Source organism: Rhinatrema bivittatum, chromosome 8, assembly GCF_901001135.1.
Source record: "Rhinatrema bivittatum chromosome 8, aRhiBiv1.1, whole genome shotgun sequence".
In the NCBI taxonomy this organism is placed as follows: Eukaryota; Metazoa; Chordata; class Amphibia; order Gymnophiona; family Rhinatrematidae; genus Rhinatrema; species Rhinatrema bivittatum.
This window is the reverse complement of record NC_042622.1, coordinates 261,981,506-262,004,666: the sequence shown is the minus strand read 5'-3', so window position 1 is coordinate 262,004,666 and position 23,161 is coordinate 261,981,506. Positions and strand designations below refer to the sequence as shown.

Genomic DNA, 23,161 nt, shown 5'->3' with positions numbered 1-23,161 from the left:
CAAAGGAAATTTTATATCTAAAACAGCAGAATAGGCATCCCTGAATTACCCTTTTTTTTTTTTCAAAATGATGAGTATTAATTCTTAAGCATCAGCTGAGCTCTTTTCGATTGTATAAAATCTTTTAACTGTTTGGGCTGGAAGAAAATGTAACTGTCTCGATTATATTTCACTGCACACTTGCAGGGAAACCTCAGGAAGAATGAAGCTCCTAAAGCCAGTGTCTCCTGCTTCAACGCCAGAAAACCTTTTCTTTTTATCAGCGTGGCTTTTGTCATTTTTACTCCCATGAATGGTACATCCATTTTCTTAAAATATGCTTTCATTACATCTGCGAGATCTTTCTCGTTATAGAATGTAATCAATAATGTGCTTCTTTCGATTATTTCGAAACCCGAAGATTCTAAGAACTCTGTCAAGTTAGCAAAGTCTCTGGGAGTTTCCTGAATATTCTGTCTGTTCTTATTTGGCAGAAAATATACTCTATCCAGGAGTGCGGTATTTTGAACAGGAAATTCCAATATTTCAGTAAAGTACCTTTTAATTGTACTTCGAGGAAATTCCCCCACAATCCTGGGAAAATTCAGTATACATAAGTTGAGATGTCTTAGCACATTTTCAATTATCTCTATTTTTCGATTGATGTTCCCACAGTCTTGAATAATAACATTTTGTACAGATTTTACTTGTTTAATTTTCCAATTTTTCCAATTTCCCTGTCACTTCCTGCTTCTGTGTTTCGAAGTTTTTATTCAGCAAATCCATTTGTTGAGAAAGTACATTAATTTTATCCAAACAGTCCCCACAGGATTTTGCTATGGCTGATGTTAAATGCCAAAGCACTTCCACTGTCACCACCTCAGGCTTTATTTACCAAGCCTACCAATGCTCCGGTGGAGGAATCAGGGGATATTGCAGGCTTCACTCCTTGACCTCCCGTCTGCACCTCTCCGCCCTCCCGTTCAGACTCACCAGGCACAGTCAACTCTGTCTCCTGAAGGCTGATGGCAAGAGAATCCTGCGGCAAAGCTCCCTCTTCCTGCGAGTGCTGGATCTCAATTTCAGAGTCCATCCTTGAGCGCGGCGTCGAGGTTTCTCTATGCGCCGGTGGTGGCCTCTCATCAGGTGGGCTTAGTGATATTTCGTCCATGGTTAGATCCGCTTCTTCTCCTACGGTTCCAACAGCCGGAACGCTATTCCCTTCTTGTACGGGTAATTTGGTGCATTGCTGAATGTTTTTTTGCCCGGGAGGAAGGGTAGTAATGGAGGGGTAATTCCTCACCCTGCCTTTTCTTTTTGGCGGCATTATGAGTGCAGGGAAACAATTTAATCAGGAAAATACACCAGCAGCAAACAGCAATGCAACTGGTCAGGGCGCCATCTTGACTCCACCCCCTGAATTATTTTTTTAACTTATTGATTTTGTCTATGACGGCAGTGGCATATTCATTGCAAGAGGCCTTTGTGAAGTTGCAGTTTCTTGAGATGGATGATGTCGGGTCTTTAATTAAATGTTTAACAGTTTCAAAGAGCAGTTTAGAATTAAATATAACCCTGTGAATTTGTTTGGTATAGTAATCTTTTTTTTGTTTTATTGGTTAGTGTACGGTATTTTGTAAGGAAGGATGAATGTTTTTCTAGGGATTCTAAAGGAGGGGATTTCCTCCATTGTTTCTCTAATTTTCTAAGGTTCTGTTTAATACTTCATAATTTGTCATTGTACCAGGGCTTCTTTTGTTGGAGTTATTCCTTTCTTTGTTAATAGTTTTTGTCTGGACAGTACTGAGGTTTTCAGCTATGGCATTGCCTAACTTATCCCAGGATTGAAATGCCAATGTTGGATTGGTTTAAAGTGTGGTATAAGTCAGTGCTTTCCTCTTTGATGAGAGGGAACAGCTTTGACCAGATCCTAAGTTAAAAGTAGTTGTAACAGGGCAGTCTCTGAATCTTGGGCACTTCGGTAAAATGGAGAAATTACTACTTACCTGATAATTTCCTCTACCAGTTGATGGAGACAGTCTACAGCCCCCTACACTGACATCAACTGGGCAGTATTCTCTGCAAAAGGCAACTGTGGACAAATAAACAATACATAAACATAACTATTAACAGACAACCATTCAAGCACTCAGTTAACAAGAAAACATTGAGCTCAGACAAGGAGTGTAATATCACTAATCTAGGGCCTGGATCTGACACCAGTAATCCCTGGAAACACAGCCACATACGAGGACAATAACATCACCATCTGACAGCCAACAGTGAGAAGGTGGATTAACCTGTCTTTATTAAAGAAAAGGAAATTATCAGGCAAGTAGTAATTTCTCCTTTCTTAGCATTCAGATTAATTCACATGCTAAGCCTGCATCCTCTCAGGCCTGCACGTCCAGGCAGTAATGCCTGGAAAAGGTATGTAAGGAGAACCACATTGCAGCTCAACAAATTGCAGTGGGAAACAATCTAAGCTCTGTCTATGACAATACCTGACCCCTAATGGGATGAGCCCTAACCTGACTGTGTAATGGCTGCTCAGCATTCACATTCGCGGCCATAATAACTTCCTTAATCCAGTGGGCTATTGTAGCCCGCGACGCCGGCTCATCTTTACTCCCACCATGCAATATAAACAGCCGGTCCATCTTCTTGAGAGATTTAGAAACCTCCAAATATCTCATGATATGCAGCTTGACATCCAAGGTTCATAACAGGCGATATTCATCTACATCTCTCTCCCTGTCCAGTGTCGGCAGGGAAATTGATTGATTCAAATGAAAATCAGAGACCACCTTCAGCAAAAAGGATGGAATAGGCTGCAGCTGTACTGCCCCCGCAGTCACTTGCAGAAAAGGTTCCCAGAAAGACAAGGCATGCAGTTCGGAAACTCTACATGCAGAACAAATTGCCAACACAAACACAGTCTTCAAAGTAAGTAACCTCAATGAGAGGCTATGCAGTGTTTGAGAGGTGGGACCTGCCAGAAAATCCAGAATCAGATTAAGACTCCCTAAGAGCACTGGCAACCGCAAGGGAGAATGAAGATGCTTCATCTCTTTTAAGAACCAGGCCACATACGGATGGGTCAACAAGGATTCACCATGCATCTGACCTTGGAAACAGGCAAGAGTCACCCCCTGTACCTTCAAGGAATTAAGGGCCAATCAACCCATCCTGCAAAAAATCCAAAATGAGCAGGATCTTAACCGAACGAGGATAAACCCCTTGTTCCTCACACCAAGCTTCAAACATTCACTGAACCCGAAGCTAGGTTAAGGAAGTGTATAACTTTTGCGGTTGAAGCAAGGTGGAAGTCATCGTAGCGGAGAATCCATGCTTCAGCAACTGAGCCCTCTCAAGGGCTCAGTTACTGAAATGTAAGACAAAATTGAGTTGGAGTTTCATGAAGAATAGGTCCCTGCTGCAGCAGATCCCTCTAGACCAGTAACTGAAGAGGAAAGTCCACCAGGAGCCTTCACAGATCTGCATACCACGGCCTCTTGGGCCAACCATCCCCGTGTATCTCTCAATCCTCCGAATCACTCTGCCCACCATGGGCCATGGGAGAAAGGCATGTAGAAGCCTGCCTTCCAGCCACTCCTGTATGAGGGCATCGATGCCCAAAGACTTCAGATCTCTCATGCAACTGAAGAAGCAAGTAACCTTCGCATTGTATGATGTCGCCATTCTCCTGGATGCAGACTGTCTGCTGAGAAAGTTGGCTCTTACATTGTATTTTCCTGCAATATGTGAGGCTGAGATCTCCTGAAGATGAACTTCCGCCCATTACATGAGTTGGGCTATTTCCTGTGACACTTGCTGGCTCTTGGTTCCTCCCTGGCACTTGATATAAGCCATTGCCATCGCATTGTCTGACATTATTCAGACCACTCAACCCTGCAAGCAGTTGACGAATCACAACCATGGCAACTGAACAGCATGGGCTTCCAGCGGATTGATTCTCCAGACTCTTCTGTGCTTCAGAGCCCCTGTGCTGTCAACTCCTGACAGTGAGCCCTCCAACCCTGGAGACTTGCATCCATCGTGCGTACTAGCTAGGCCAGCATTCACAGGGGAAAGCCCTTCCTTAGATGATCCGCTTGCAACCACCACAGCAATTGGATGCTGATCTCCACTGGTAAATAAACCATATTGAGTAGTCCTGACACTATGGACTCCAATATGCGAGCAGTATGCACTGAAGAGGACACATATGTGCCCTTGCCCACAGAACTACCTCTAGGGTGGCTGCCATCAACCCAAGCACCTGTAGATAGGACTATACCATTGGATGTATTTTTTCTGTCAATAACCTCCCCTGCATCATCAGTTTCTGAATGTGGCTCTCCAGTAGGAATACTCTACCTTGCTTTGTGTCAAAACAAATACTGAAATACTCCAGTGTCTGGGATGGCTGCAGATTGCTCTTGGCCAACTTCACCACCCAACATAGCTCCTGTAGCAAGGAGATCACTTTGCATGAGACTTGAAGGCTCTGTTTCATACTCTTGGCCCGAATTAGACAATTGTCTAAGTACGGGTGGACCAGAATGCCATCCTGTTCAACACTACTGCTACCACCACAGTGACTTTGGAGAAGGTTCTGGGCGCGGTAGTCAAGCTGAAGGATAGCGCTCGAAACTGACAGTCATCCTGAAATAGCGAAACACAGAAAGCATTGATGCTCCAGCCAGATGGAAACATGCAGTACCTGTTGCGTGTGCTGGACACAGCAGGCCCGTGGCCAGGCCCTCTTACCCTCATCTGCCTGTTCCAGCATCTGGCTCCACTTCCCTTGAGGCCATGGGCCGCCACCTTCGACCTCGGGCCACCCCCAGTGCTCCTGTCTCCACGACAGACATCTGTGCTTTGCGGCAGGCCTCTCCCGTGTGGTCCGTGGGGAGATGCCGCCGTCCTGCACCGTGCTTCTCCCTGGCGCGTGCATGCACATCTCTGCTTCTTTTAAAGGGGCTACAGTAGGAAACCAACCCGTGGCCCCGGATGATGACATCGCTGGGTCCTAGTATATAAGGCCAGGCCAGCCTCAGTTAGTTACCTTTGCAACAGGTCTCCATGCTGGTCGTGTACTTCGTTGCCTCCTCTGGTGAATCCTTCAAGTTCCTGATCCTGGTCGCGTTACTCTTCCTTGTTCCTGTGTCCTGTGTTTATTCTACTTGTTCTATGGACTGATCATCTCCTGGACCAGATCTTTGCCTTGCCCGACCACGCTACTGATCATCTCCTGGACCTGACCTCTGCTTTGTCTGACCACGCTACTGATCATCTCCTGGACCCGACCTCCGCCTTGCTCGATTAAGCTACTCATTGTTTCCTGGACCTGACCATTGCCTTGCCATTCCTCCTTGCCTGCCGCCTGCCCTGACTCCGGCTTGTTCAATGACACCTCTGCTATACTTAGTCTGGACTTGGCCTCTCAGGCTTCGGCCTGTTCTTACTCGGGCGCCCTCTGTCTGTCTCTTGTTCCATTTGGTCATTCCATTTGTTCCATTTGGTCATTCCATTTGGCACCCGGGCACTCGTAGGGCTTGCCCTGTGGGTAACGTCAACCCCACCTCGCCTCAAGAATCCACCTCCTGTGCAACAGTACATCTCTGACAAATCGAGAAATGTAAGAAACTCCACCAACTGTACTGCCATTATCACCGAGAGTAAGGTTTCCATGTGGAAACGAGTCACTCACAAATGATGGTTGACTCTCTTGAGATCCAGGATGGGATGAAAGGAATCCTCCTTCTTGGGTAAAATAAAATAAATGAAATATCAGCCCGTATTTACTTGCGACATGGGCACTGGGATCACAGCCCTCAGGCTGAGGAGCCTTGGCAATGTATACTCCACTGCCTGTCTCTTCTGCGGAGAGCTCAGGGAGACACCATGAAAATGTCCCGAGGAACGCTGAAAAACTCTAGAGCATAGCTGTCTCTTATCACCTCCAGAACCCATTGGTCTGATGTGATCTCGACCCACCTCCAATAAAAAAGAGAGAGGTGACCCGCTAGCTCCTGTTCCCAGGGTGGGTCAGCACACCTTCATCGAGGGGCTCGGGAGGCACCATCGCTTGAGCCTGCACCCCATCTGGGCAGCCTGGATCAAAAGGACTGAGACCTACCCAAAGGTTGAGCCCTCTGAGAAGCCACTTCTTTGTAGGGTCAAAAGCGTTTGAAAACCCTAGCATGACCTCTTGCTCTGAACGAGCATGCATTTGCTTTTTATCATCTGACAACTAAGGAACCTGGGACTCACCCCACTTATTGCCATTTTTTTCCAACTCACTCCCAAACAAGATTGATCTTTTAAAGGGCAATTTCATAAGATTAGATTTTGAAATTCTATCTGCCAACCAATTACTCAGCCATAGCTGATGCCTGGCCACTACCACCAAAGCCACCCCTCTGGCTGAAGTGCGGACCAGTTGCAGCCTACATCTACCAAAAAGGTGGCTGCTGGTCCCATCACTGCCCTGGAATCAAACCAGATTAATCGACTTCCTGAGAGAGAAGCAGACAAGTGCGAGCAGCAGGAGGCTATCTGCAAATTCATTGCCATTGCCTCAAAGGCCTGTTTACGGATAGCCTCAATTCTCCTATCCTGTGATTCCTTCAATGCCGCTCCCCCTTCTATAGGGATAGTCGTCTGCTTGATGATGGCATATACCAGTGAATCCACTTTCAGAAAGCACAACTGCTTTCTCACTGTCGAATCCAGAAGGTACAGTATTTCCAATGGTCGTGTCCCTTAAAAATTAGCTTCTGGGGCACCCCGTTCAAGATCAATCAATTCTTGAATAGCATCCATAATGGGGAAGAAACACAATGTTTTATGCAAGAAATTAAAATGGGATTTTTCTTTGGCTCAGACATGGAATCAGCACCCGGCACCCCCAGCATCTTCATTGTCTGGGAGATTGTCTCTATGAAAGAAACACATTGTTCTATATGGCTCCAATCCCAGAGGAATTTCCCCATCCTCCAGGGAGTAAGGATCGCCTTCATCATCCATGGCATCTGGGTGACCTGCAGCAGGTCTAGACGTACTCAGACACTTACCCGCGATACCAGGCACGCGGGGATCCGCAGCCTGCCATCCTGAACTGTTAGGTTTGGCTGAGACCGCTGACTATGCCTGAAGAAAGACTAAAGTCCTTGAAAAAATTCCCCCCAAGAAAAGGCAGAAGGATCTTTATCAAAACCAGGGGGCATCGGTCCTGCACCCACTGAGCTATGTTCCCCCGCTAATGAACCAGTTAGGGGAGCCCCAAAACCAGGCAAAACCTCTGGTAGTTCTGTACAATAAGCACACACTAGAAACACCCAAAATGTAGGCGCCCAGGCACGCAAGCGCGAACCAATGTCAGACACTGTTTCATGACAGACTTATCCGTAGAAAAGTGCACAAACGTCTCCATGGCCTACCATGTGGCATCTAAGCGATGACGGAGAACGCAGCCTAGCCAGAAAGGATGCTCAACCCACCAAGCTGCCACGACTCCCCAAGCTCCCCTGGAGATAGGAATGGATGTCAGATCGACACACCGAGCTTGGAGAGGAGAAGGGGAATGGAATGCCTAAAATTAACTCCCCTTCTTTTTATATATATACTCTTTATCTGACCTCAACCCATCCCGGCTGAGTACAGAGTCTGTTTCCAGCTGCGGTGGGAGACGGCAAAGGCCTTCACCACCTCACTCAGCTTCCTGCACCTACTAGCCTCTCAGCTGTTTGTCTCTGTACAGCAAAGTTCACACCGGAAAACCAGCTACTGGACAGAGGCACTGTACTGAGGGAGGGATCCACACATATGACCTCAGGAAAACTCGACTGAAGGAGGGACCAGAAAGTATCACCACAGGAGAGCGGGGCAAATTAATTTCCTTCTTCATCTTTCTAAAAAAAACTTTTAAGCAATTCCCAGTAGGGAGATGCACATTCACCATCTGCTGGAGACGGAGAAATCTAGTGGGCTGATGTCACTGCACGAGTATATATACTGTGACATCAGCTTTGCTCCATCTCCATCTGCTGGTAGAGGTTCATAACCCACTGGCGTGGATTAACCTGTCTGAATGCTAAGGGCGACCAAAATGATAAAAGGGATGGAACAGCTCCCCTATGAGGAAAGATTAAAGAGGTTAGGACTGTTCAGCTTGGAGAAGAGACGGCTGAGGGGCGATATGATAGAGATGTTTAAAATTATGAGAGGTCGAGAATGGGTAAATGTGAATCGGTTATTTACTCTTTCAGATAATAGAAGGACTAGGGGGCATTCCATGAAGTTAGCATGTGGCACATTTAAAAATAATCGGAGAAAGTTCTTTTTCACTCAACGCACAATTAAACTCTGGAATTTGTTGCCAGGGGATGTGGTTAGTGAAGTTCTTGGAGAAGTCCATTACCTGCTATTAATTGACTTAGAAAATAGCCACTGCTATTACTAGCATCAGTAGCATGGGATGGTCTCAGTTTTTGGGTACTTGCCAGCTTCTTATGGCCTGGATTGGCTACTGTTGGAAACAGGATGCTGGGCTTGACCCTTGGTCTGACCCAGTATGGCATGTTCTTATATTCTAAGAAATTGGTCTCTTCTCTGGGAATCCTGGCTTCATTTTGTTTGCTTGTGTAAATCTAGAAATGTTTGTTCAGCAGGGCAGAGGGCGAGTGTACAGGTCAATAAACAATAGTATGGTGCTCGTATTGGCTCAGTGGAGACTCTCTCCCCTTCTTTTAGCTGAGCAGAAATTGTTTCTCCTTCACAAATTTAGCCTGGCGCCACTATGAGGCTCAGATGGTACAAACTCTGGTGGGATGATCATTAAAAACTCACCTCCCATCCATCAGACAACCCCATTGTGATAAGATCCCCAGACCAGCATTGTCCTGCTTTACATACATCACCTTTGAGATAGATGAACAAAAACCAGATCTCTCTTGATCTTTCCTCTTCCTTTTAGTGTTTTGCTGTTTCTAGTGTCTGGTACTAAGAGCTATAGCTGTGTACTGACCCCATCACTCCACAGGTTTTTTATGTACTACCTTTGTCATTTAGGAGGGCTAGCATATTTTGCATGTGGCTGAATGGTCAGATTTTAGAAAATTAGTGGGAGGTGTTGTTTTCTGCCACTCACATATGCTCATTTCAGAAATACCAGTCTGCAGCTTTCTCATTAGCGACCTTGTCAATGACTATATGAAAGCATTAATGATTCTTTTCTGATCCTATCTGCTTCCAGTCCACTCTGAAAATCCTGCCGCTGACATTTACCAAGTGGCCAAAGATGAATTGCCCCATGGCCTCTAGCTCAATGCAGTGACATAAGTCCCTTGGCTTTCTCTCACACATCCCATTCCTTCTGACCAGCTTCCTTAAAACAGAAAATCTTCTGCAAAATCACAGTGAGGAACAATGTCAACCTTCAGCAGTGAAACATTTTCATTTAATGATGCAGGGGTACTGGGTTTTTATATACAGTATTTTTCACTTTCCAAAAGTGTGTCTATTGCTCCACAACTTACTGTGTAATAATCATCCTTATTTGTATATCAACATGCCAGATGTTCGAGCAGTGGTCACGCTAGCATTAATAATGATTTAGATCATCATAAGAACATAAGAACATAAGAAAATGCCATACTGGGTCAGACCAAGGGTCCATCAAGCCCAGCATCCTGTTTCCAACAGTGGCCAATCCAGGCCATAAGAACCTGGCAAGTACCCAAAAACTAAGTCTATTCCATGTAACCATTGCTAATGGCAGTGGCTATTCTCTAAGTGAACTTAATAGCAGGTAATGGACTTCTCCTCCAAGAACTTATCCAATCCTTTTTTAAACACAGCTATACTAACTGCACGAACCACATTCTCTGGCAACAAATTCCAGAGTTTAATTGTGCGTTGAGTAAAAAAGAACTTTCTCCGATTAGTTTTAAATGTGCCCCATGCTAACTTCATGGAGTGTCCCCTAGTCCTTCTACTATCCGAAAGAGTAAATAACCGATTCACATCTACCCGTTCTAGACCTCTCATGATTTTAAACACCTCTATCATATCCCCCCTCAGTCGTCTCTTCTCCAAGCTGAAAAGTCCTAACCTCTTTAGTCTTTCCTCATAGGGGAGTTGTTCCATTCCCCTTATCATTTTGGTAGCCCTTCTCTGTACCTTCTCCATCGCAATTACATCTTTTTTGAGATGCGGCGACCAGAATTGTACACAGTATTCAAGGTGCGGTCTCACCATGGAGCGATACAGAGGCATTATGACATGTTCTGTTTTATTCACCATTCCTTTTCTAATAATTCCCAACATTCTGTTTGCTTTTTTGACTGCCGCAGCACACTGAACCGACGATTTCAATGTGTTATCCACTATGACACCTAGATCTCTTTCTTGGGTTGTAGCACCTAATATGGAACCCAACATCGTGTAATTATAGCATGGGTTATTTTTCCCTATATGCATCACCTTGCACTTATCCACATTAAATTTCATCTGCCATTTGGATGCCCAATTTTCCAGTCTCACAAGGTCTTCCTGCAATTTATCACAATCTGCTTGTGATTTAACTACTCTGCACAATTTTGTGTCATCTGCAAATTTGATTATCTCACTCGTCGTATTTCTTTCCAGATCATTTATAAATATATTGAACAGTAAGGGTCCCAATACAGATCCCTGAGGCACTCCACTGTCCACTCCCTTCCACTGAGAAAATTGCCCATTTAATCCTACTCTCTGTTTCCTGTCTTTTAGCCAGTTTGCAATCCACGAAAGGACATCGCCACCTATCCCATGACTTTTTACTTTTCCTAGAAGCCTCTCATGAGGAACTTTGTCAAACGCCTTCTGAAAATCCAAGTATACTATATCTACCGGTTCACCTTTATCCACATGTTTATTAACTCCTTCAAAAAAGTGAAGCAGATTTGTGAGGCAAGACTTGCCCTGGGTAAAGCCATGCTGACTTTGTTCCATTAAACCATGTCTTTCTATATGTTCTGTGATTTTGATGTTTAGAACACTTTCCACTATTTTTCCTGGCACTGAAGTCAGGCTAACCGGTCTGTAGTTTCCCGGATCGCCCCTGGAGCCCTTTTTAAATATTGGGGTTACATTTGCTATCCTCCAGTCTTCAGGTACAATGGATGATTTTAATGATAAGTTACAAATTTTTACTAATAGGTCTGAAATTTCATTTTTTAGTTCCTTCAGAACTCTGGGATGTATACCATCCGGTCCAGGTGATTTACTACTCTTCAGTTTGTCAATCAGGCCTACCACATCTTCTAGGTTCACCGTGATTTGATTCAGTCCATCTGAATCATTACCCATGAAAACCTTCTCCATTACGGGTACCTCCCCAACATCCTCTTCAGTAAACACCGAAGCAAAGAAATCATTTAATCTTTCCGCGATGGCCTTATCTTCTCTAAGTGCCCCTTTAACCCCTCGATCATCTAACGGTCCAACTGACTCCCTCACAGGCTTTCTGCTTCGGATATATTTAAAAAAGTTTTTACTGTGAGTTTTTGCCTCTACAGCCAACTTCTTTTCAAATTCTCTCTTAGCCTGTCTTATCAATGTCTTACATTTAACTTGCCAATGTTTATGCTTTATCCTATTTTCTTCTGTTGGATCCTTCTTCCAATTTTTGAATGAAGATCTTTTGGCTAAAAGCCTTGTGGTTAGACATGGGAAGGGAGGGGATCTGGGTATGAACTAAGGGGGTCATTTTTCAAAGAGATCGCCTGCAAAAAGTCCCTTTTCACCTGCGATCACTAAAAAGGGGCCGCGTCAAGACTGGAACAGGAGGAGGAGTTGGGGCGGCAGCGGGGCGGATGCCGCGAAGACAGCGTGGATGGTGAAAAGGTAAGGAGCCTTTTCGCTGCCTATTTTGCGCCCAATATCACCACCTTTTATGTTCTCGCTAGTGGGTGCAAAAGCCGGCAGCGATTGCTACCAGCTTTCGCAGGCCCGCCCCCCACCTTCCCCCCCTGTACCGTGCGATTCACGACGCTGCGGTGTCTTAGAAAATCTAGACCTAAGTGAGAAATGAGTATGGTCTTATGCCCAAGATAATAGAGTATGAAGTGGGAAGATGACACACACTGATTTGGATAAGGAGAAATCTCCTACAGGCAGTCAGGCTTTTCTGGCTGGCAGCTAGGCTGTATCCTTGGCAACAGCGGCACATTCACGATGTCAGGCCGGCCCAGGACACATCACGTGGTCTGCTGAGTGTGGCTCTGGCACAGCCGCGCACGACAGACCACGTGACTGGAGCAATCGGCCCACCGGGGGATGCCCAATCCCCCGATATGCATTGCCAAGCAGGGGCAGATTGGCCTATCAACAGAACTGGGCAGATTGGATGAGATATTTTTCTGCCATCATCTACGATGAGGCTGATTTTCAAACAGTTTAGGCTCCTAACTTTGGAAACAAGGATGTTAAATTGGCCTTTTTACAATTGATTTTCAACACTATGGCCCTAGCTTAAGAGCTTTAATCTAGGAAAATAACACCACTCCTGAATTTTAGGATCCTAAGTTTAGGTGACTTGTTAGCCAAAAATGTAGGCTCCTAGGTTTGACTGAAAATAAGGATCCAGCCTTTTTTTGAATTCTTGTCTCTATATCAGCAGGGGTTATAGACGTGATCAGCTGCACTCACCAGTACATAGACAAACACAAAGGCATCTGCAGTCACTATAGACCATGAGGGCTCAGGCCTGAACACAATCCCTCAGGGGTTTCTGCAGCGAAGGAGCTGAAGATAGCTGTTTTTGCTCCCAGTTACTCTTTTTGCATTCTTTCCAGTGCTGAGCTAAAGGGGATCAGGAGTTTCACACAAACATTGTACATGGAGCTGAGCTGGGCCAGATTCTTTAGGAATTATCCCTCGATGTGAAACTGGCAGCACATCACTGGCTATTTTATTAAAACCGCAAATGACTTTCAGTCCACAGAGAAATGAAAGCAGAACTATTTCCAGGCCGGGAACAATGTGTAAAAATAAACTTTATTGTACATGTTCCAAAATGAACATTAGAGAGGTAATGAAGACGAAATAAAGAGGTGACAAGTTTGTCTTGTAAAACACCCCTTGATTTTAGCTGGGAGCATTTTTCATTTGGGCCAAGTTCTTCTAGGATGTGTGCATAGCACCTCTGTGTGTGCACTTTCTGAATAGCAGAAGCCTCACTTCTTCACCAGTCAATACAGCTCAAGGAACTCAGCAAACATTGTGTACACAGTCTGTCCCAACATCCACCACTGAAGATTATCCCCTTCACTCCAGATTCACAACTGGAACTCAACAGTAGCTCAAACTGATGAGGCAGCCATGGAAGAAGCACAAGGTGGCTGTAATGATCCATTCCTTCAAAATTAACATACGCGGGTGCCAACATGCCCAACACTCCCAGCTTTCATTTAGAGAGGTTCCTCTGCTTTTCTAACGTATCGGGGAAAATAATGGCTCTTGTAAGGCACTCAATCTATATAACACCAGCCATCAAAATACTCTTTCACTAATTAAGCACAATTGCTTTATGATTTCTTATGGAGCAAGAATTATTTTGATTTCGAGAGGCCCTGCTAATATTTCTGACCTGGCACTACACCACTCAGCATACATATTTCTATTTCCTACATCAACTTCAACTATCCATTTTTTATAAATGAGGGTATTAGATTCCAGCAATCTATCGTCCTGCGTGTACAAGATACTCTAGTCAGATAAACAGCTTCACTTGTGGATTGGAATGGGATAGGGAGCTTAGCAGATCGTATAATGGAAGCAAGGCCTCCAACACCGTGACAGCTGATTGACGGACAGTTCAGAAGACCTACAGCTAAATGGACCTGCTTTTTTGCTGAGGTGGTATCCTGACAACAGAGAGGAAGCAGGCTTTCAAAAGTACAACCACATATTCTGTATTTCTTGGACAATGAAACATTTGCTGTCACTGCAAAGAAAGATTCCATTTCCACCGACCATCACAAGGTAGAATTAAGCACTCAACCCCACCTTAACTCTGGGCCATGCTGGACCGTGAAAGAGCCCCAAGTGTATCAGGGGCTGCAGGTAATTAAGTCCAGTCAGCTGTCTATAAGCTCGTTTCTGGCGCTCATCGGTCCCAGAGGGGATCAACTTTAGCTAAAAGCATGTCTCTATCAGCAGCTGAATGATACAAGCCCCAGTCTGCCCAGCCAACGCACAAGGTTTCACAAAAGGAGAGAGGTTAGCTCATCATTCGAGTGGCTCACTTAAGAGGCACTACTGCTGCATTTAAGCAAGATTAGCAATTGCACATGAGGGCAAGAGGTGAAGCATTTATTAGCACAGGTAGTGAGCAGAAAATTACTATTTCCTGAATGGACACAGTTAAGCACCGTGGCTATATTCACTGTTGATACACTGTGAGGGTTTACCTAGCGCACCTGCCTAGCATCTCAAGAACTAAGGCACTGCCCCCAGCCCCCACCCCGGGTGTCTCCATTTTACTACAGTGTCCTGTGTCCCATGCAGATGAGGCTGGGGCATACAAGGCGTGTGAGGGTACAGCTTCTGCCAGAGTGTGGATCTTCATCTGTGAGTTCAGAGCAGATTCCCCCATGAGAACCAGAAGGCAACAGCAGGGACTATAACAAATAAAACGAACATCAGGAGACAAACAGTACAAAGAAAACAATAATAGGTGAAGTCAGGTCAGCAATGACCACCCTAAAATGAAACCAACAAATACAACAGTTCCACCACTTTATGTATATAACTTACACAAGGGAACCCTCAAGGTTAGACATGTGATAATACACTATATAGGACCTTCAGATTTAGGGTTTAAGCATCACAAATAGCATCGCAAATAGCATCGCAGCTGCCCAATATAGTGTGATCATAGGTCCTGTGAGCAAGCTCAAAACCTTTTTTTATTTTTTATAAATTTGCAAAAAAAATCTGTGCTCATCGTGATGTGATCTTGAACTTTTAAATCTAATTGTACTGCCAAGCTGAAGTGGTAGAAATGTCGTCTAGATAAACATCCAAGTCCTTGTGAAACACTGTCTGTGTTTTGAAAGATAAAAAAACTTTCTGTTGCAGGGGAATAGCAATGATAAATATTTCCACCATCTTAAACAATGGCTCTTTAGCATGGCAGATGGTGGAAATATTCATCATTGCTATTCCCCTGAAGCAGAAAGTTTTATCTTTCAAAACACAGACTGTGTTGGGTCTAGGCTCAAGACAGTGTTTCACAAGGACTTGGATGTTTATCTAGACAACCTTTCTACCACTTCAGCTTGGCAGTACAATTAGATTTAAAAGTTCAAGATCACATCGCGATGAGCACAGATTTTATTTGCAAATTTATAAAAAAAAATAAAAATAAAAAAAGTTTTGAGCTTGCTCACAGGACCTATGATTACACTATATTGGGCATCTGCGATGTTATTTGCAATGCTTAAACCCTAAATATGAAGGTCCTACTTAGTGTATTATCACATGTCTAACCTCGAGGGTTCCCTTTGCACTGTTTATATCCATAAAGTGGTGGAACTGTCGTTATTTGTTGGATCCTTGGAAGTTTCTATCTTTTGTTTATTTTCACCAGACTCTAAAATGAAGCCATCTAATCACCTCCCTTCTCAGCTAGCAGTGGACAGGTCTGCAGCAGGGTATAGAAAATCAGCAGCCATACACTCAGGTTTGCTGCACTCTGCTCAGGCTGATGGAACACTTTTAGCTTGGAAGCTACTCTCTCTCTCCCTCACTGCTTCATCGCGCTCCTTATCGGGCTGCTATTGCCCGAGTTAGCCTGCTTGATCACCGCCGCCGCTCTAACCACAGGGATCAGATGAAGCCAGCAGAGAGGGATGGGTAAGGAACGAAAAGGCCTCACATTGCTGGGTTGCTCCCATTGTCAGATGCTGATGTACTGATGCCTAACTCATGTATTGTTTTGGTTGTATGAGGCTGCCACGCCTCCCTTCAGTTTTCTAGTGCTAGGTATTACAGCCTTCTGCTACTACAGTGAGGTACATTTGCAAGGGTTTAGGTGGTTAACGTCACAAGTTAGTCTCCTAAATTGACCCCTATGAAAACTGATTAGGGTCATGTCCCTAAATAAAGGAGTTTAGTTTCACTAGCAGTGTACATTTAGGATGCTAAGAATCGGGTGGCTACAGGGGTGAGTTTATAGCAGGGGGAAAAGTTCGTAATTTAGCACTCGTTTTCAACATTAGCATGTAACCTGGGTACCTAAATCTAAGCAAATGAACTGCAGGCCTTAATTTAGGCTCCTACATTTAGGGGAAGTTGCATCAGAACATATAAGATCCTAAGTTTGACTGAAATAGGCTTCTAACTTAGGGACCTACATTTTTAGGCACTTAGCTTGTTTTGAAGATTGGCCACATTATTTATAATTAATACAGTGGCTGCAGTGCTTGAAAGGCTAAATCCAATGATTACATGGACTCTGCCATATAGTACAAGCTTCAGCCCTGCCTTGCTCTGGACCTAGGCTGTGGCGAGTGTAATCCAACTCAGTTCGCACTGGGGAAACTCATCCCATGTCAGTTCATCACACACCAGATCAAACACCAGAAGAGCTTCCGTTCTGGGCCACATGTTGCCCCTTTGTGACCACTGAGCTCCCTAGAAGACCCCTTCGAAGCACATAGGGACAGGCAGGGCCGGTAGGAATATCAGCAAAACCTGGAATCAGAACAAAACAACTCAAGTTAATAATCAGAAATTAAAAACATGATGGAATTATTTCATCTGAATATAGAAGGGGGGCTATAAGTAGATCATCTAAAAGGGAAGAAATCTCTAAAGATCTGTGGTCAGTGATGAAGGCTAAAGCATTAAGATTAATATAAAAAATAAGCTTCAGTAAGAATGGAAAAGGAATATGGAATGACGATGCCACGTGTGTCAAGGTCACAATTATCGTCGCACTACTTTGTGGGTTTCAGAGGCCTTTTTGGTCCAGCCACTGTCCTGTAGAGGATGATCTGGGTTCAGGCACCATCATTCCTTTACAGATGCTTGGATACCTAAAACCTGGCACCTGCCCCATGCATCACTGAGCCTTTAGATCTTCCAACGTCTACACAATACATGTCCCAACTTCCCATCTGCTATTCTTTCAGATAGGAAAAAGGATCAGATATCTGTCTATCCTCAAATCATAACCATCCCAGCTTTTTACCTTTCCAGAAGCTCAGCATATCAAGCTCAAGATACTATCAGAAAATGAGTAAAAGTGTCTTGAGCCACAGCACTGCTGAGAGAGCTGTTGACTACGCTATTCAGAGCAGCACTGACTGCCAACTCACCTTTCCTCACAACTTCAGGAAGGCCATAGGGTTCATATTCGGTGTCATCATACACTAGTGACATCTGCTCCCGCTGCTTGCGGATTCGATCTGCAATGTTGGTTGGGTCTCCTGTCCACAGCCTTGCCTGCAAGTCCCATCCGTCTGCATTTCCCTTTCTTTCCTGGAGATTTACAGGAATTTCTTCTGGATCAGTCTGTGTCCCCGAGTGCTGCATGTCCCTCTCCTGTCCTGCTCTTGCCTTTAACTGGAGCAGCTCCCTGTGCAAGATGGTCAGCTTGTTGCAGAGAGCCTTGTTGATCACTTCAAGAGCTCGGTAACTCTTTACAAACTCTGGATAGTTCTGAAACTGAGAGTCACTGTCTATTGACCCTGGACCCTGGAGTTGGCTAATTAAACACTGTAGCTGACTGTTTCCTTGTACAGACTCTGAAACAGAAAAATCAACAAGAAACAAAGTTGCAAAGATCCAGAAACTAAAACCTTGCAGTCTGTTAATCTTACTGTACACACTGCCTAAGAATTCAATTCTCCCACCTTCCAGAGCATGGCTTATAGCCCTACATTAGTCAGAGGACTGGAAATTCCCTTTTACAGGCTGCAGTCATTTCCTCTTGGCCTTTTGCTCATCCCTCTTTGTGGAAAGTGTTTTATTTCCTATAATTTTCACATTGATTTTACTGGCATATCGAACACTAAGAGGTCAATACTGAAAGTCTTTATATGGGTAATTTTTCAAATTAAGCGCTCAAAAAGGAGAAACTAATTCTTACCCGATAATCTCTATTCCTCAAGTCCAGCCAGTTCAGTCCAGAGACATGGGTTTAGCTTCCCAAACAGCAGATGGAGATGGATACGAATAGACTTGCCGCAGTCACTCTGTATAGGCTCCCATGTTGACCTCCCCCTGCCAGTAGTCTATATAACCATGCGCTAAGATAAATATTTAATACACTAAACTTTTCCCTCAGCCCCTAAGAAAAAAAAACAAAAAACCCAGAGGACTTTCAAAGGAGAACAAATAAGAAAAAAAAAGAAAAAAAAGAAAGGGAACGAACATATCCTGCATTGCTTGATAAGCTCTATTACCTTAATATCCATGGCGCTAACTAATACACACAAGCAGTTATTCTGAAAATGAATCAGGGGAATACACTTGGCAGAACCGGGAAGATCCTGGACTCAAGGAAAAGGAAATTATTGGCTAAGAATTCAGTATCTCCTTCATCCAGCTAGACCAGTCCAGATGCATGGATTGCACCTAAGCTATCCCTCTACTGGGTGGGGCACTGCCAGGTCTGCTCTCAAGATTTCCAAACCAAAGAAAGCCCTTTCCCTGGCTTGAAGGTCTAGACAGTATTTCACAGAAGCATGCAAGGAAGATCAGGTCGCCGCTCTACAAATCTCCACCCATGAAGCTGCTTTCACCCTATTAGAGGATACCATCTTGTTTATGTGATTTACATTCTGCCTTCCAGTCACTTCAAAGCAGATTACAGAGGGCTCACAATCTTTGGCCTGGATTTCTCAAAATGCACTAAATACCGCACGTGATAGAAAAAGGGGTGCGTTAATACCTATGCGAAGAGGGGGGAGAGAGAGAGAGAAAAAGAGAGAGAGAGAGAGAAAGAGAGACTAGCCATAATGCCCTCAAGCTACATAGGTATTTATATCTGTATGGGAGGCCCACCTAGTGACCCAAGGTGAGGTTTAGGTGTTAGTATAGGGGTTAGGGGCCACTTTGACATTCAGAGTGAGACGTACGAACAGAACAGTGCTCTCTTGTGAAGATTTGATAACCTGCGGAGAGAGAAAACTCACTCAAAGATGAGATTTGTGCAATGTTCTCTCAACCTAGCTTGATGTTACCCAGGTAGAGAGTCCATTTGGTCTTCTTCTGCTGTCATTTCTATGTTTCTATATTTGAGAACACATCGCAACATGCGATAAAGCCTATCGCACGGCTTAACACTATTGAAAAAGATGTAGCTAAAAATCGGCGTTAAAGCTGTGCTATAGGGCTTTGCAAAACAGTAAACCCAGCCCACTCCTGCCCCTAACTCCTCCTCTTTTTTGGATTTGCATCGCACCATATGTTATGGTGCTATTGCATGCCTTAAAGGCGTTTTCGCATGTGTTAAGAGCTTATCGCATGCGAAAACGCTTTATAGCATTTTGATAAATGACCCTATCTGTTTGTACTTGAAGCAATAAGAAAATGCCATACTAGGTCAGACCAAGGGTCCATCAAGCCCAGCATCCTGTTTCCAACAGTGGCCAATCCAGACCTTAAGAACCTGGCAAGTACCCAAAAACTAAGTCTATCCCATGTTACCATTGCTAATGGCAGTGGCTATTCTCTAAGTGAACTTAATAGCAGGTAATGGACTTCTCCTCCAAGAACTTATCCAATCCTTTTTTGAACCCAGCTATACTAACTGCACTAACCACATCCTCTGGCAACAAATTCCAGAGTTTAATTGTGCGTTGAGTTAAAAAGAACTTTCTCCGATTAGTTTTAAATGTGCCCCATGCTAACTTCATGGAGTGTCCCCTAGTCTTTCTATTATCCGAAAGAGTAAATAACTGATTCACATCTACCCGTTCTAGACCTCTCATGATTTTAAACACCTCTATCATATCCCCCCTCAGCCGTCTCTTCTCCAAGCTGAAAAGTCCTAACCTCTTTAGTCTTTCCTCATAGGGGAGCTGTTCCATTCCCCTTATCATTTTGGTCGCCCTTCTCTGTACCTTCTCCATTGCAACTATATCTTTTTTGAGATGCGGCGATCAGAATTGTACACAGTATTCAAGGTGTGGTCTCACCATGGAGCGATACAGAGGCATTATGACATTTTCCGTTTTATTCATCATTCCTTTTCTAATAATTCCCAACATTCTGTTTGCTTTTTTGACTGCCGCAGCACACTGTACTGACGATTTCAATGTGTTATCCACTATGACACCTAGATCTCTTTCTTGGGTTGTAGCACCTAATATGGAACCCAACATTGTGTAATTATAGCATGGGTTATTTTTCCCTATATGCATCACCTTGCACTTATCCACATTAAATTTCATCTGCCATTTGGATGCCCAATTTTCCAGTCACACAAGGTCTTCCTGCAATTTATCACAATCTGCTTGTGATTTAACTACTCTGAATAATTTTGTGTCATCTGCAAATTTGATTACCTCACTCGTCATATTCCTTTCCAGATCATTTATAAATATACTGACATGCACCAGTCCAAGTACAGATCCCTGAGGCACTCCACTGTTTACCCTTTTCCACTGAGAAAATTGTCCATTTAATCCTACTCTCTGTTTCCTGTCTTTTAGCCAGTTTGTAATCCACGAAAGGACATCACCACCTATCCCATGACTTTTTACTTTTCCTAAAAGCCTCTCATGAGGAACTTTCTCAAATGCCTTCTGAAAATCCAAATACACATCTACTGGTTCACCTTTATCTACATGTTTGTTAACCCCTTCAAAAAAGTGAAGCAGGTTTGTGAGGCAAGACTTGCCCTGGGTAAAGCCATGCTGACTTTGTTCCATTAAATCATGTCTTTCTATATGTTCTGTGATTTTGATGTTTAGAACACTTTCCACTATTTTTCCTGGCACTGAAGTCAGGCTAACTGGTCTGTAGTTTCCTGGATCGTCCCTGGAGCCCTTTTTAAATATTGGGGTTACATCAGCCACCCTCCAGTCTTTAGATACAATGGATGATTTTAATGACAACTTACAAATGTTTACTAATAGATCTGAAATTTCATGCCAACGCTTATGCTTTATCCTATTTTCTTCTGTTGGATCCTTCCACAATTTTTGAATGAAGATCTTTTGGCTAAAATAGCTTCTTTCACCTCACCTTTAAACCATGCCAGTAATCGTTTTGCCTTCCTTCCACCTTTCTTAATGTGTGGAATACATCTGGACTGTGCTTCTAGGATTGTTAAAAAAAAATACTATGTCCATGCCTCTTGCACAAGTTTTACCTTTGTAGCTGCTCCTTTCAGTTTTTTTTCTATCTATTTTTCTCATTTTATCAAAGCTTCCATTTTGAAAGTTTAGCACTACAGCCATGGATTTGCACACTGTTCCTCTTCCAGTCATTAATTCAAATTTGATCATATTATGATCACTACTGCCAAGTGGCCCCATCACTGTTACCTCTCTCACCAAATCCTGTTATCCACTGAGAATTAGATCTAAAATTGCTCCCTCTCTCATTGGTTCCTGAACCAATTGCTCCATAAAGCTATCATTTATTCCATCCAGGAACGTTATCTCTCTAGCGTGACCCGATGATACATTTACCCAGTCAATATTGGGGTAATTGAAATCTCCTATTACTGCACTACCAATTTGGTTAGCTTCCCTAATTTTTCTTAGCATTTCATTGTCCGTCTCACCATCTTGAAGGGTGAAGTGACTTGGCTAAGGTCAAAGAATGGTAGTGATATCTGAGCCTTGGCTTCTCTGGTTCATGAGACTAAATACAAAATTGAATCTTTATGGGTAGAAATCCCTTGTGTGTCGGGGAAGACTAAGGTGATAGGAGTATACTACCGTCCACCTGGTCAAGATGAGACTGACAGTGAAATGCTAAGAGAAATTAGGGAAGCTAACCAAATTGGTAGTGCAGTAATAATGGGAGACTTCAATTACCAACAACAAAAGTGGACAAAATGAAATTCAGAAATAAAGGCTAAAGAAGGCGTCAGCAAGCCTGACGTTGTATGTTCACATAGAGACACCAACCGGTCTTTTCAATCATTCGCCTTCTTTTAAATTTATTAACTTCCAACAACTTTTTGTTCAAAAATTTTTTCTTTTTCTTAAAATATCCTCCGTCAGTCGTAGACTCTTTAAAGCGGATGTATTTAATTTCAATACGGCCCTTCTTAAAATATTTATTTTAAGAAGGGCCGTATTGAAATTGTGTAATTATAGCATGGGCTTCTTAAAATACGGCCTTCGTTTTCCCGCCCCGGCACCAGCTCAGACCGCCGAGCCTGCGTCAGAGGGAGGCGCCAAGCAACACCTGAAAAGGCCCACTCCTGCGGCGTGTCGCTGCCGCCGGCGTGTTGCTAAGCCACACGCGCCCCTTGGGCGCGCGCGACTTTGTTCGACTTAGTTCGAGAAGTTTGAGCAGTCAGTTTGACTTTGAGCAGTTTCTTTTCGGAGTAAATTGAGTATATTGATTTATTTCCTTGAAGACTTTATTACAGCTTCACCGCTTGTCTTTAAGAACTTAAGGAATTTCGTTATGCCAGCAAAGAGGAAAGGCAAGATTCGGGTCTTTCCCTCGACACCCCCATCCTCTGCCTTTACTCAGCTGGAAATTAACAAATTTTTAATCCAACTGGAACAGCGAGGAGCTGAGGACTCAGTTGGGGGTATAGGAAATGGAGATCCGGGTACTCCCCAGGAAGAAGCCTCCCTCAGCCCAGACAGCCGTCCACCTCCAGCCCAACGCAGTGAGGACAATGGTGAGGTTCTGCAAACCCCGTTGGAAAGGGAAACAGAACAGGGGGAACAGTTGCCCCAAAATGGTGGACATCTACTGCAGACAACTTCTGGGCTTGGTCAGGTAACCCTTGAAAGGATTTTAGAGGCTGTTAATGGATTAAGTTGTGCTATGACTCGAATGGAGAAAAAAATGGACAATGTAACAGCAGAGTTTCAAGGAAAATTGTTAAATGTGCAGACTCAAAACACTGAGACAATACGCAGGTTAACAGAAAATGAGAAAGACTTGAAATCTCTACAAGTAAATGTTTGCTTAATTAAGGACC

The 23,161-nt window shown here is 43.9% G+C and overlaps 1 protein-coding gene across 4 annotated transcripts in view; it reads right to left on the bottom strand.

The window, feature by feature from the left end:
* Positions 1-13,006: 13,006 nt before the first annotated feature.
* Positions 13,007-23,161, bottom strand: part of LOC115098282 (centromere protein F-like) — a 116,068-nt gene continuing 105,913 nt past the window's right edge. For 3 of the 4 annotated variants that reach the window (XM_029614794.1, XM_029614795.1, XM_029614792.1), the window contains 2 exons: positions 17,355-17,783; positions 15,617-16,728 (listed from right to left, as the gene is read on the bottom strand). In XM_029614794.1, the coding sequence (XP_029470654.1) occupies positions 16,607-16,728; positions 17,355-17,783 (551 nt within the window). In that variant the 3' untranslated portion in view covers positions 15,617-16,606. Of the gene's footprint in view, positions 14,652-15,616; positions 16,729-17,354; positions 17,784-23,161 lie in introns of those variants that run through there. The other variant, XM_029614793.1, reaches the window with a different exon arrangement.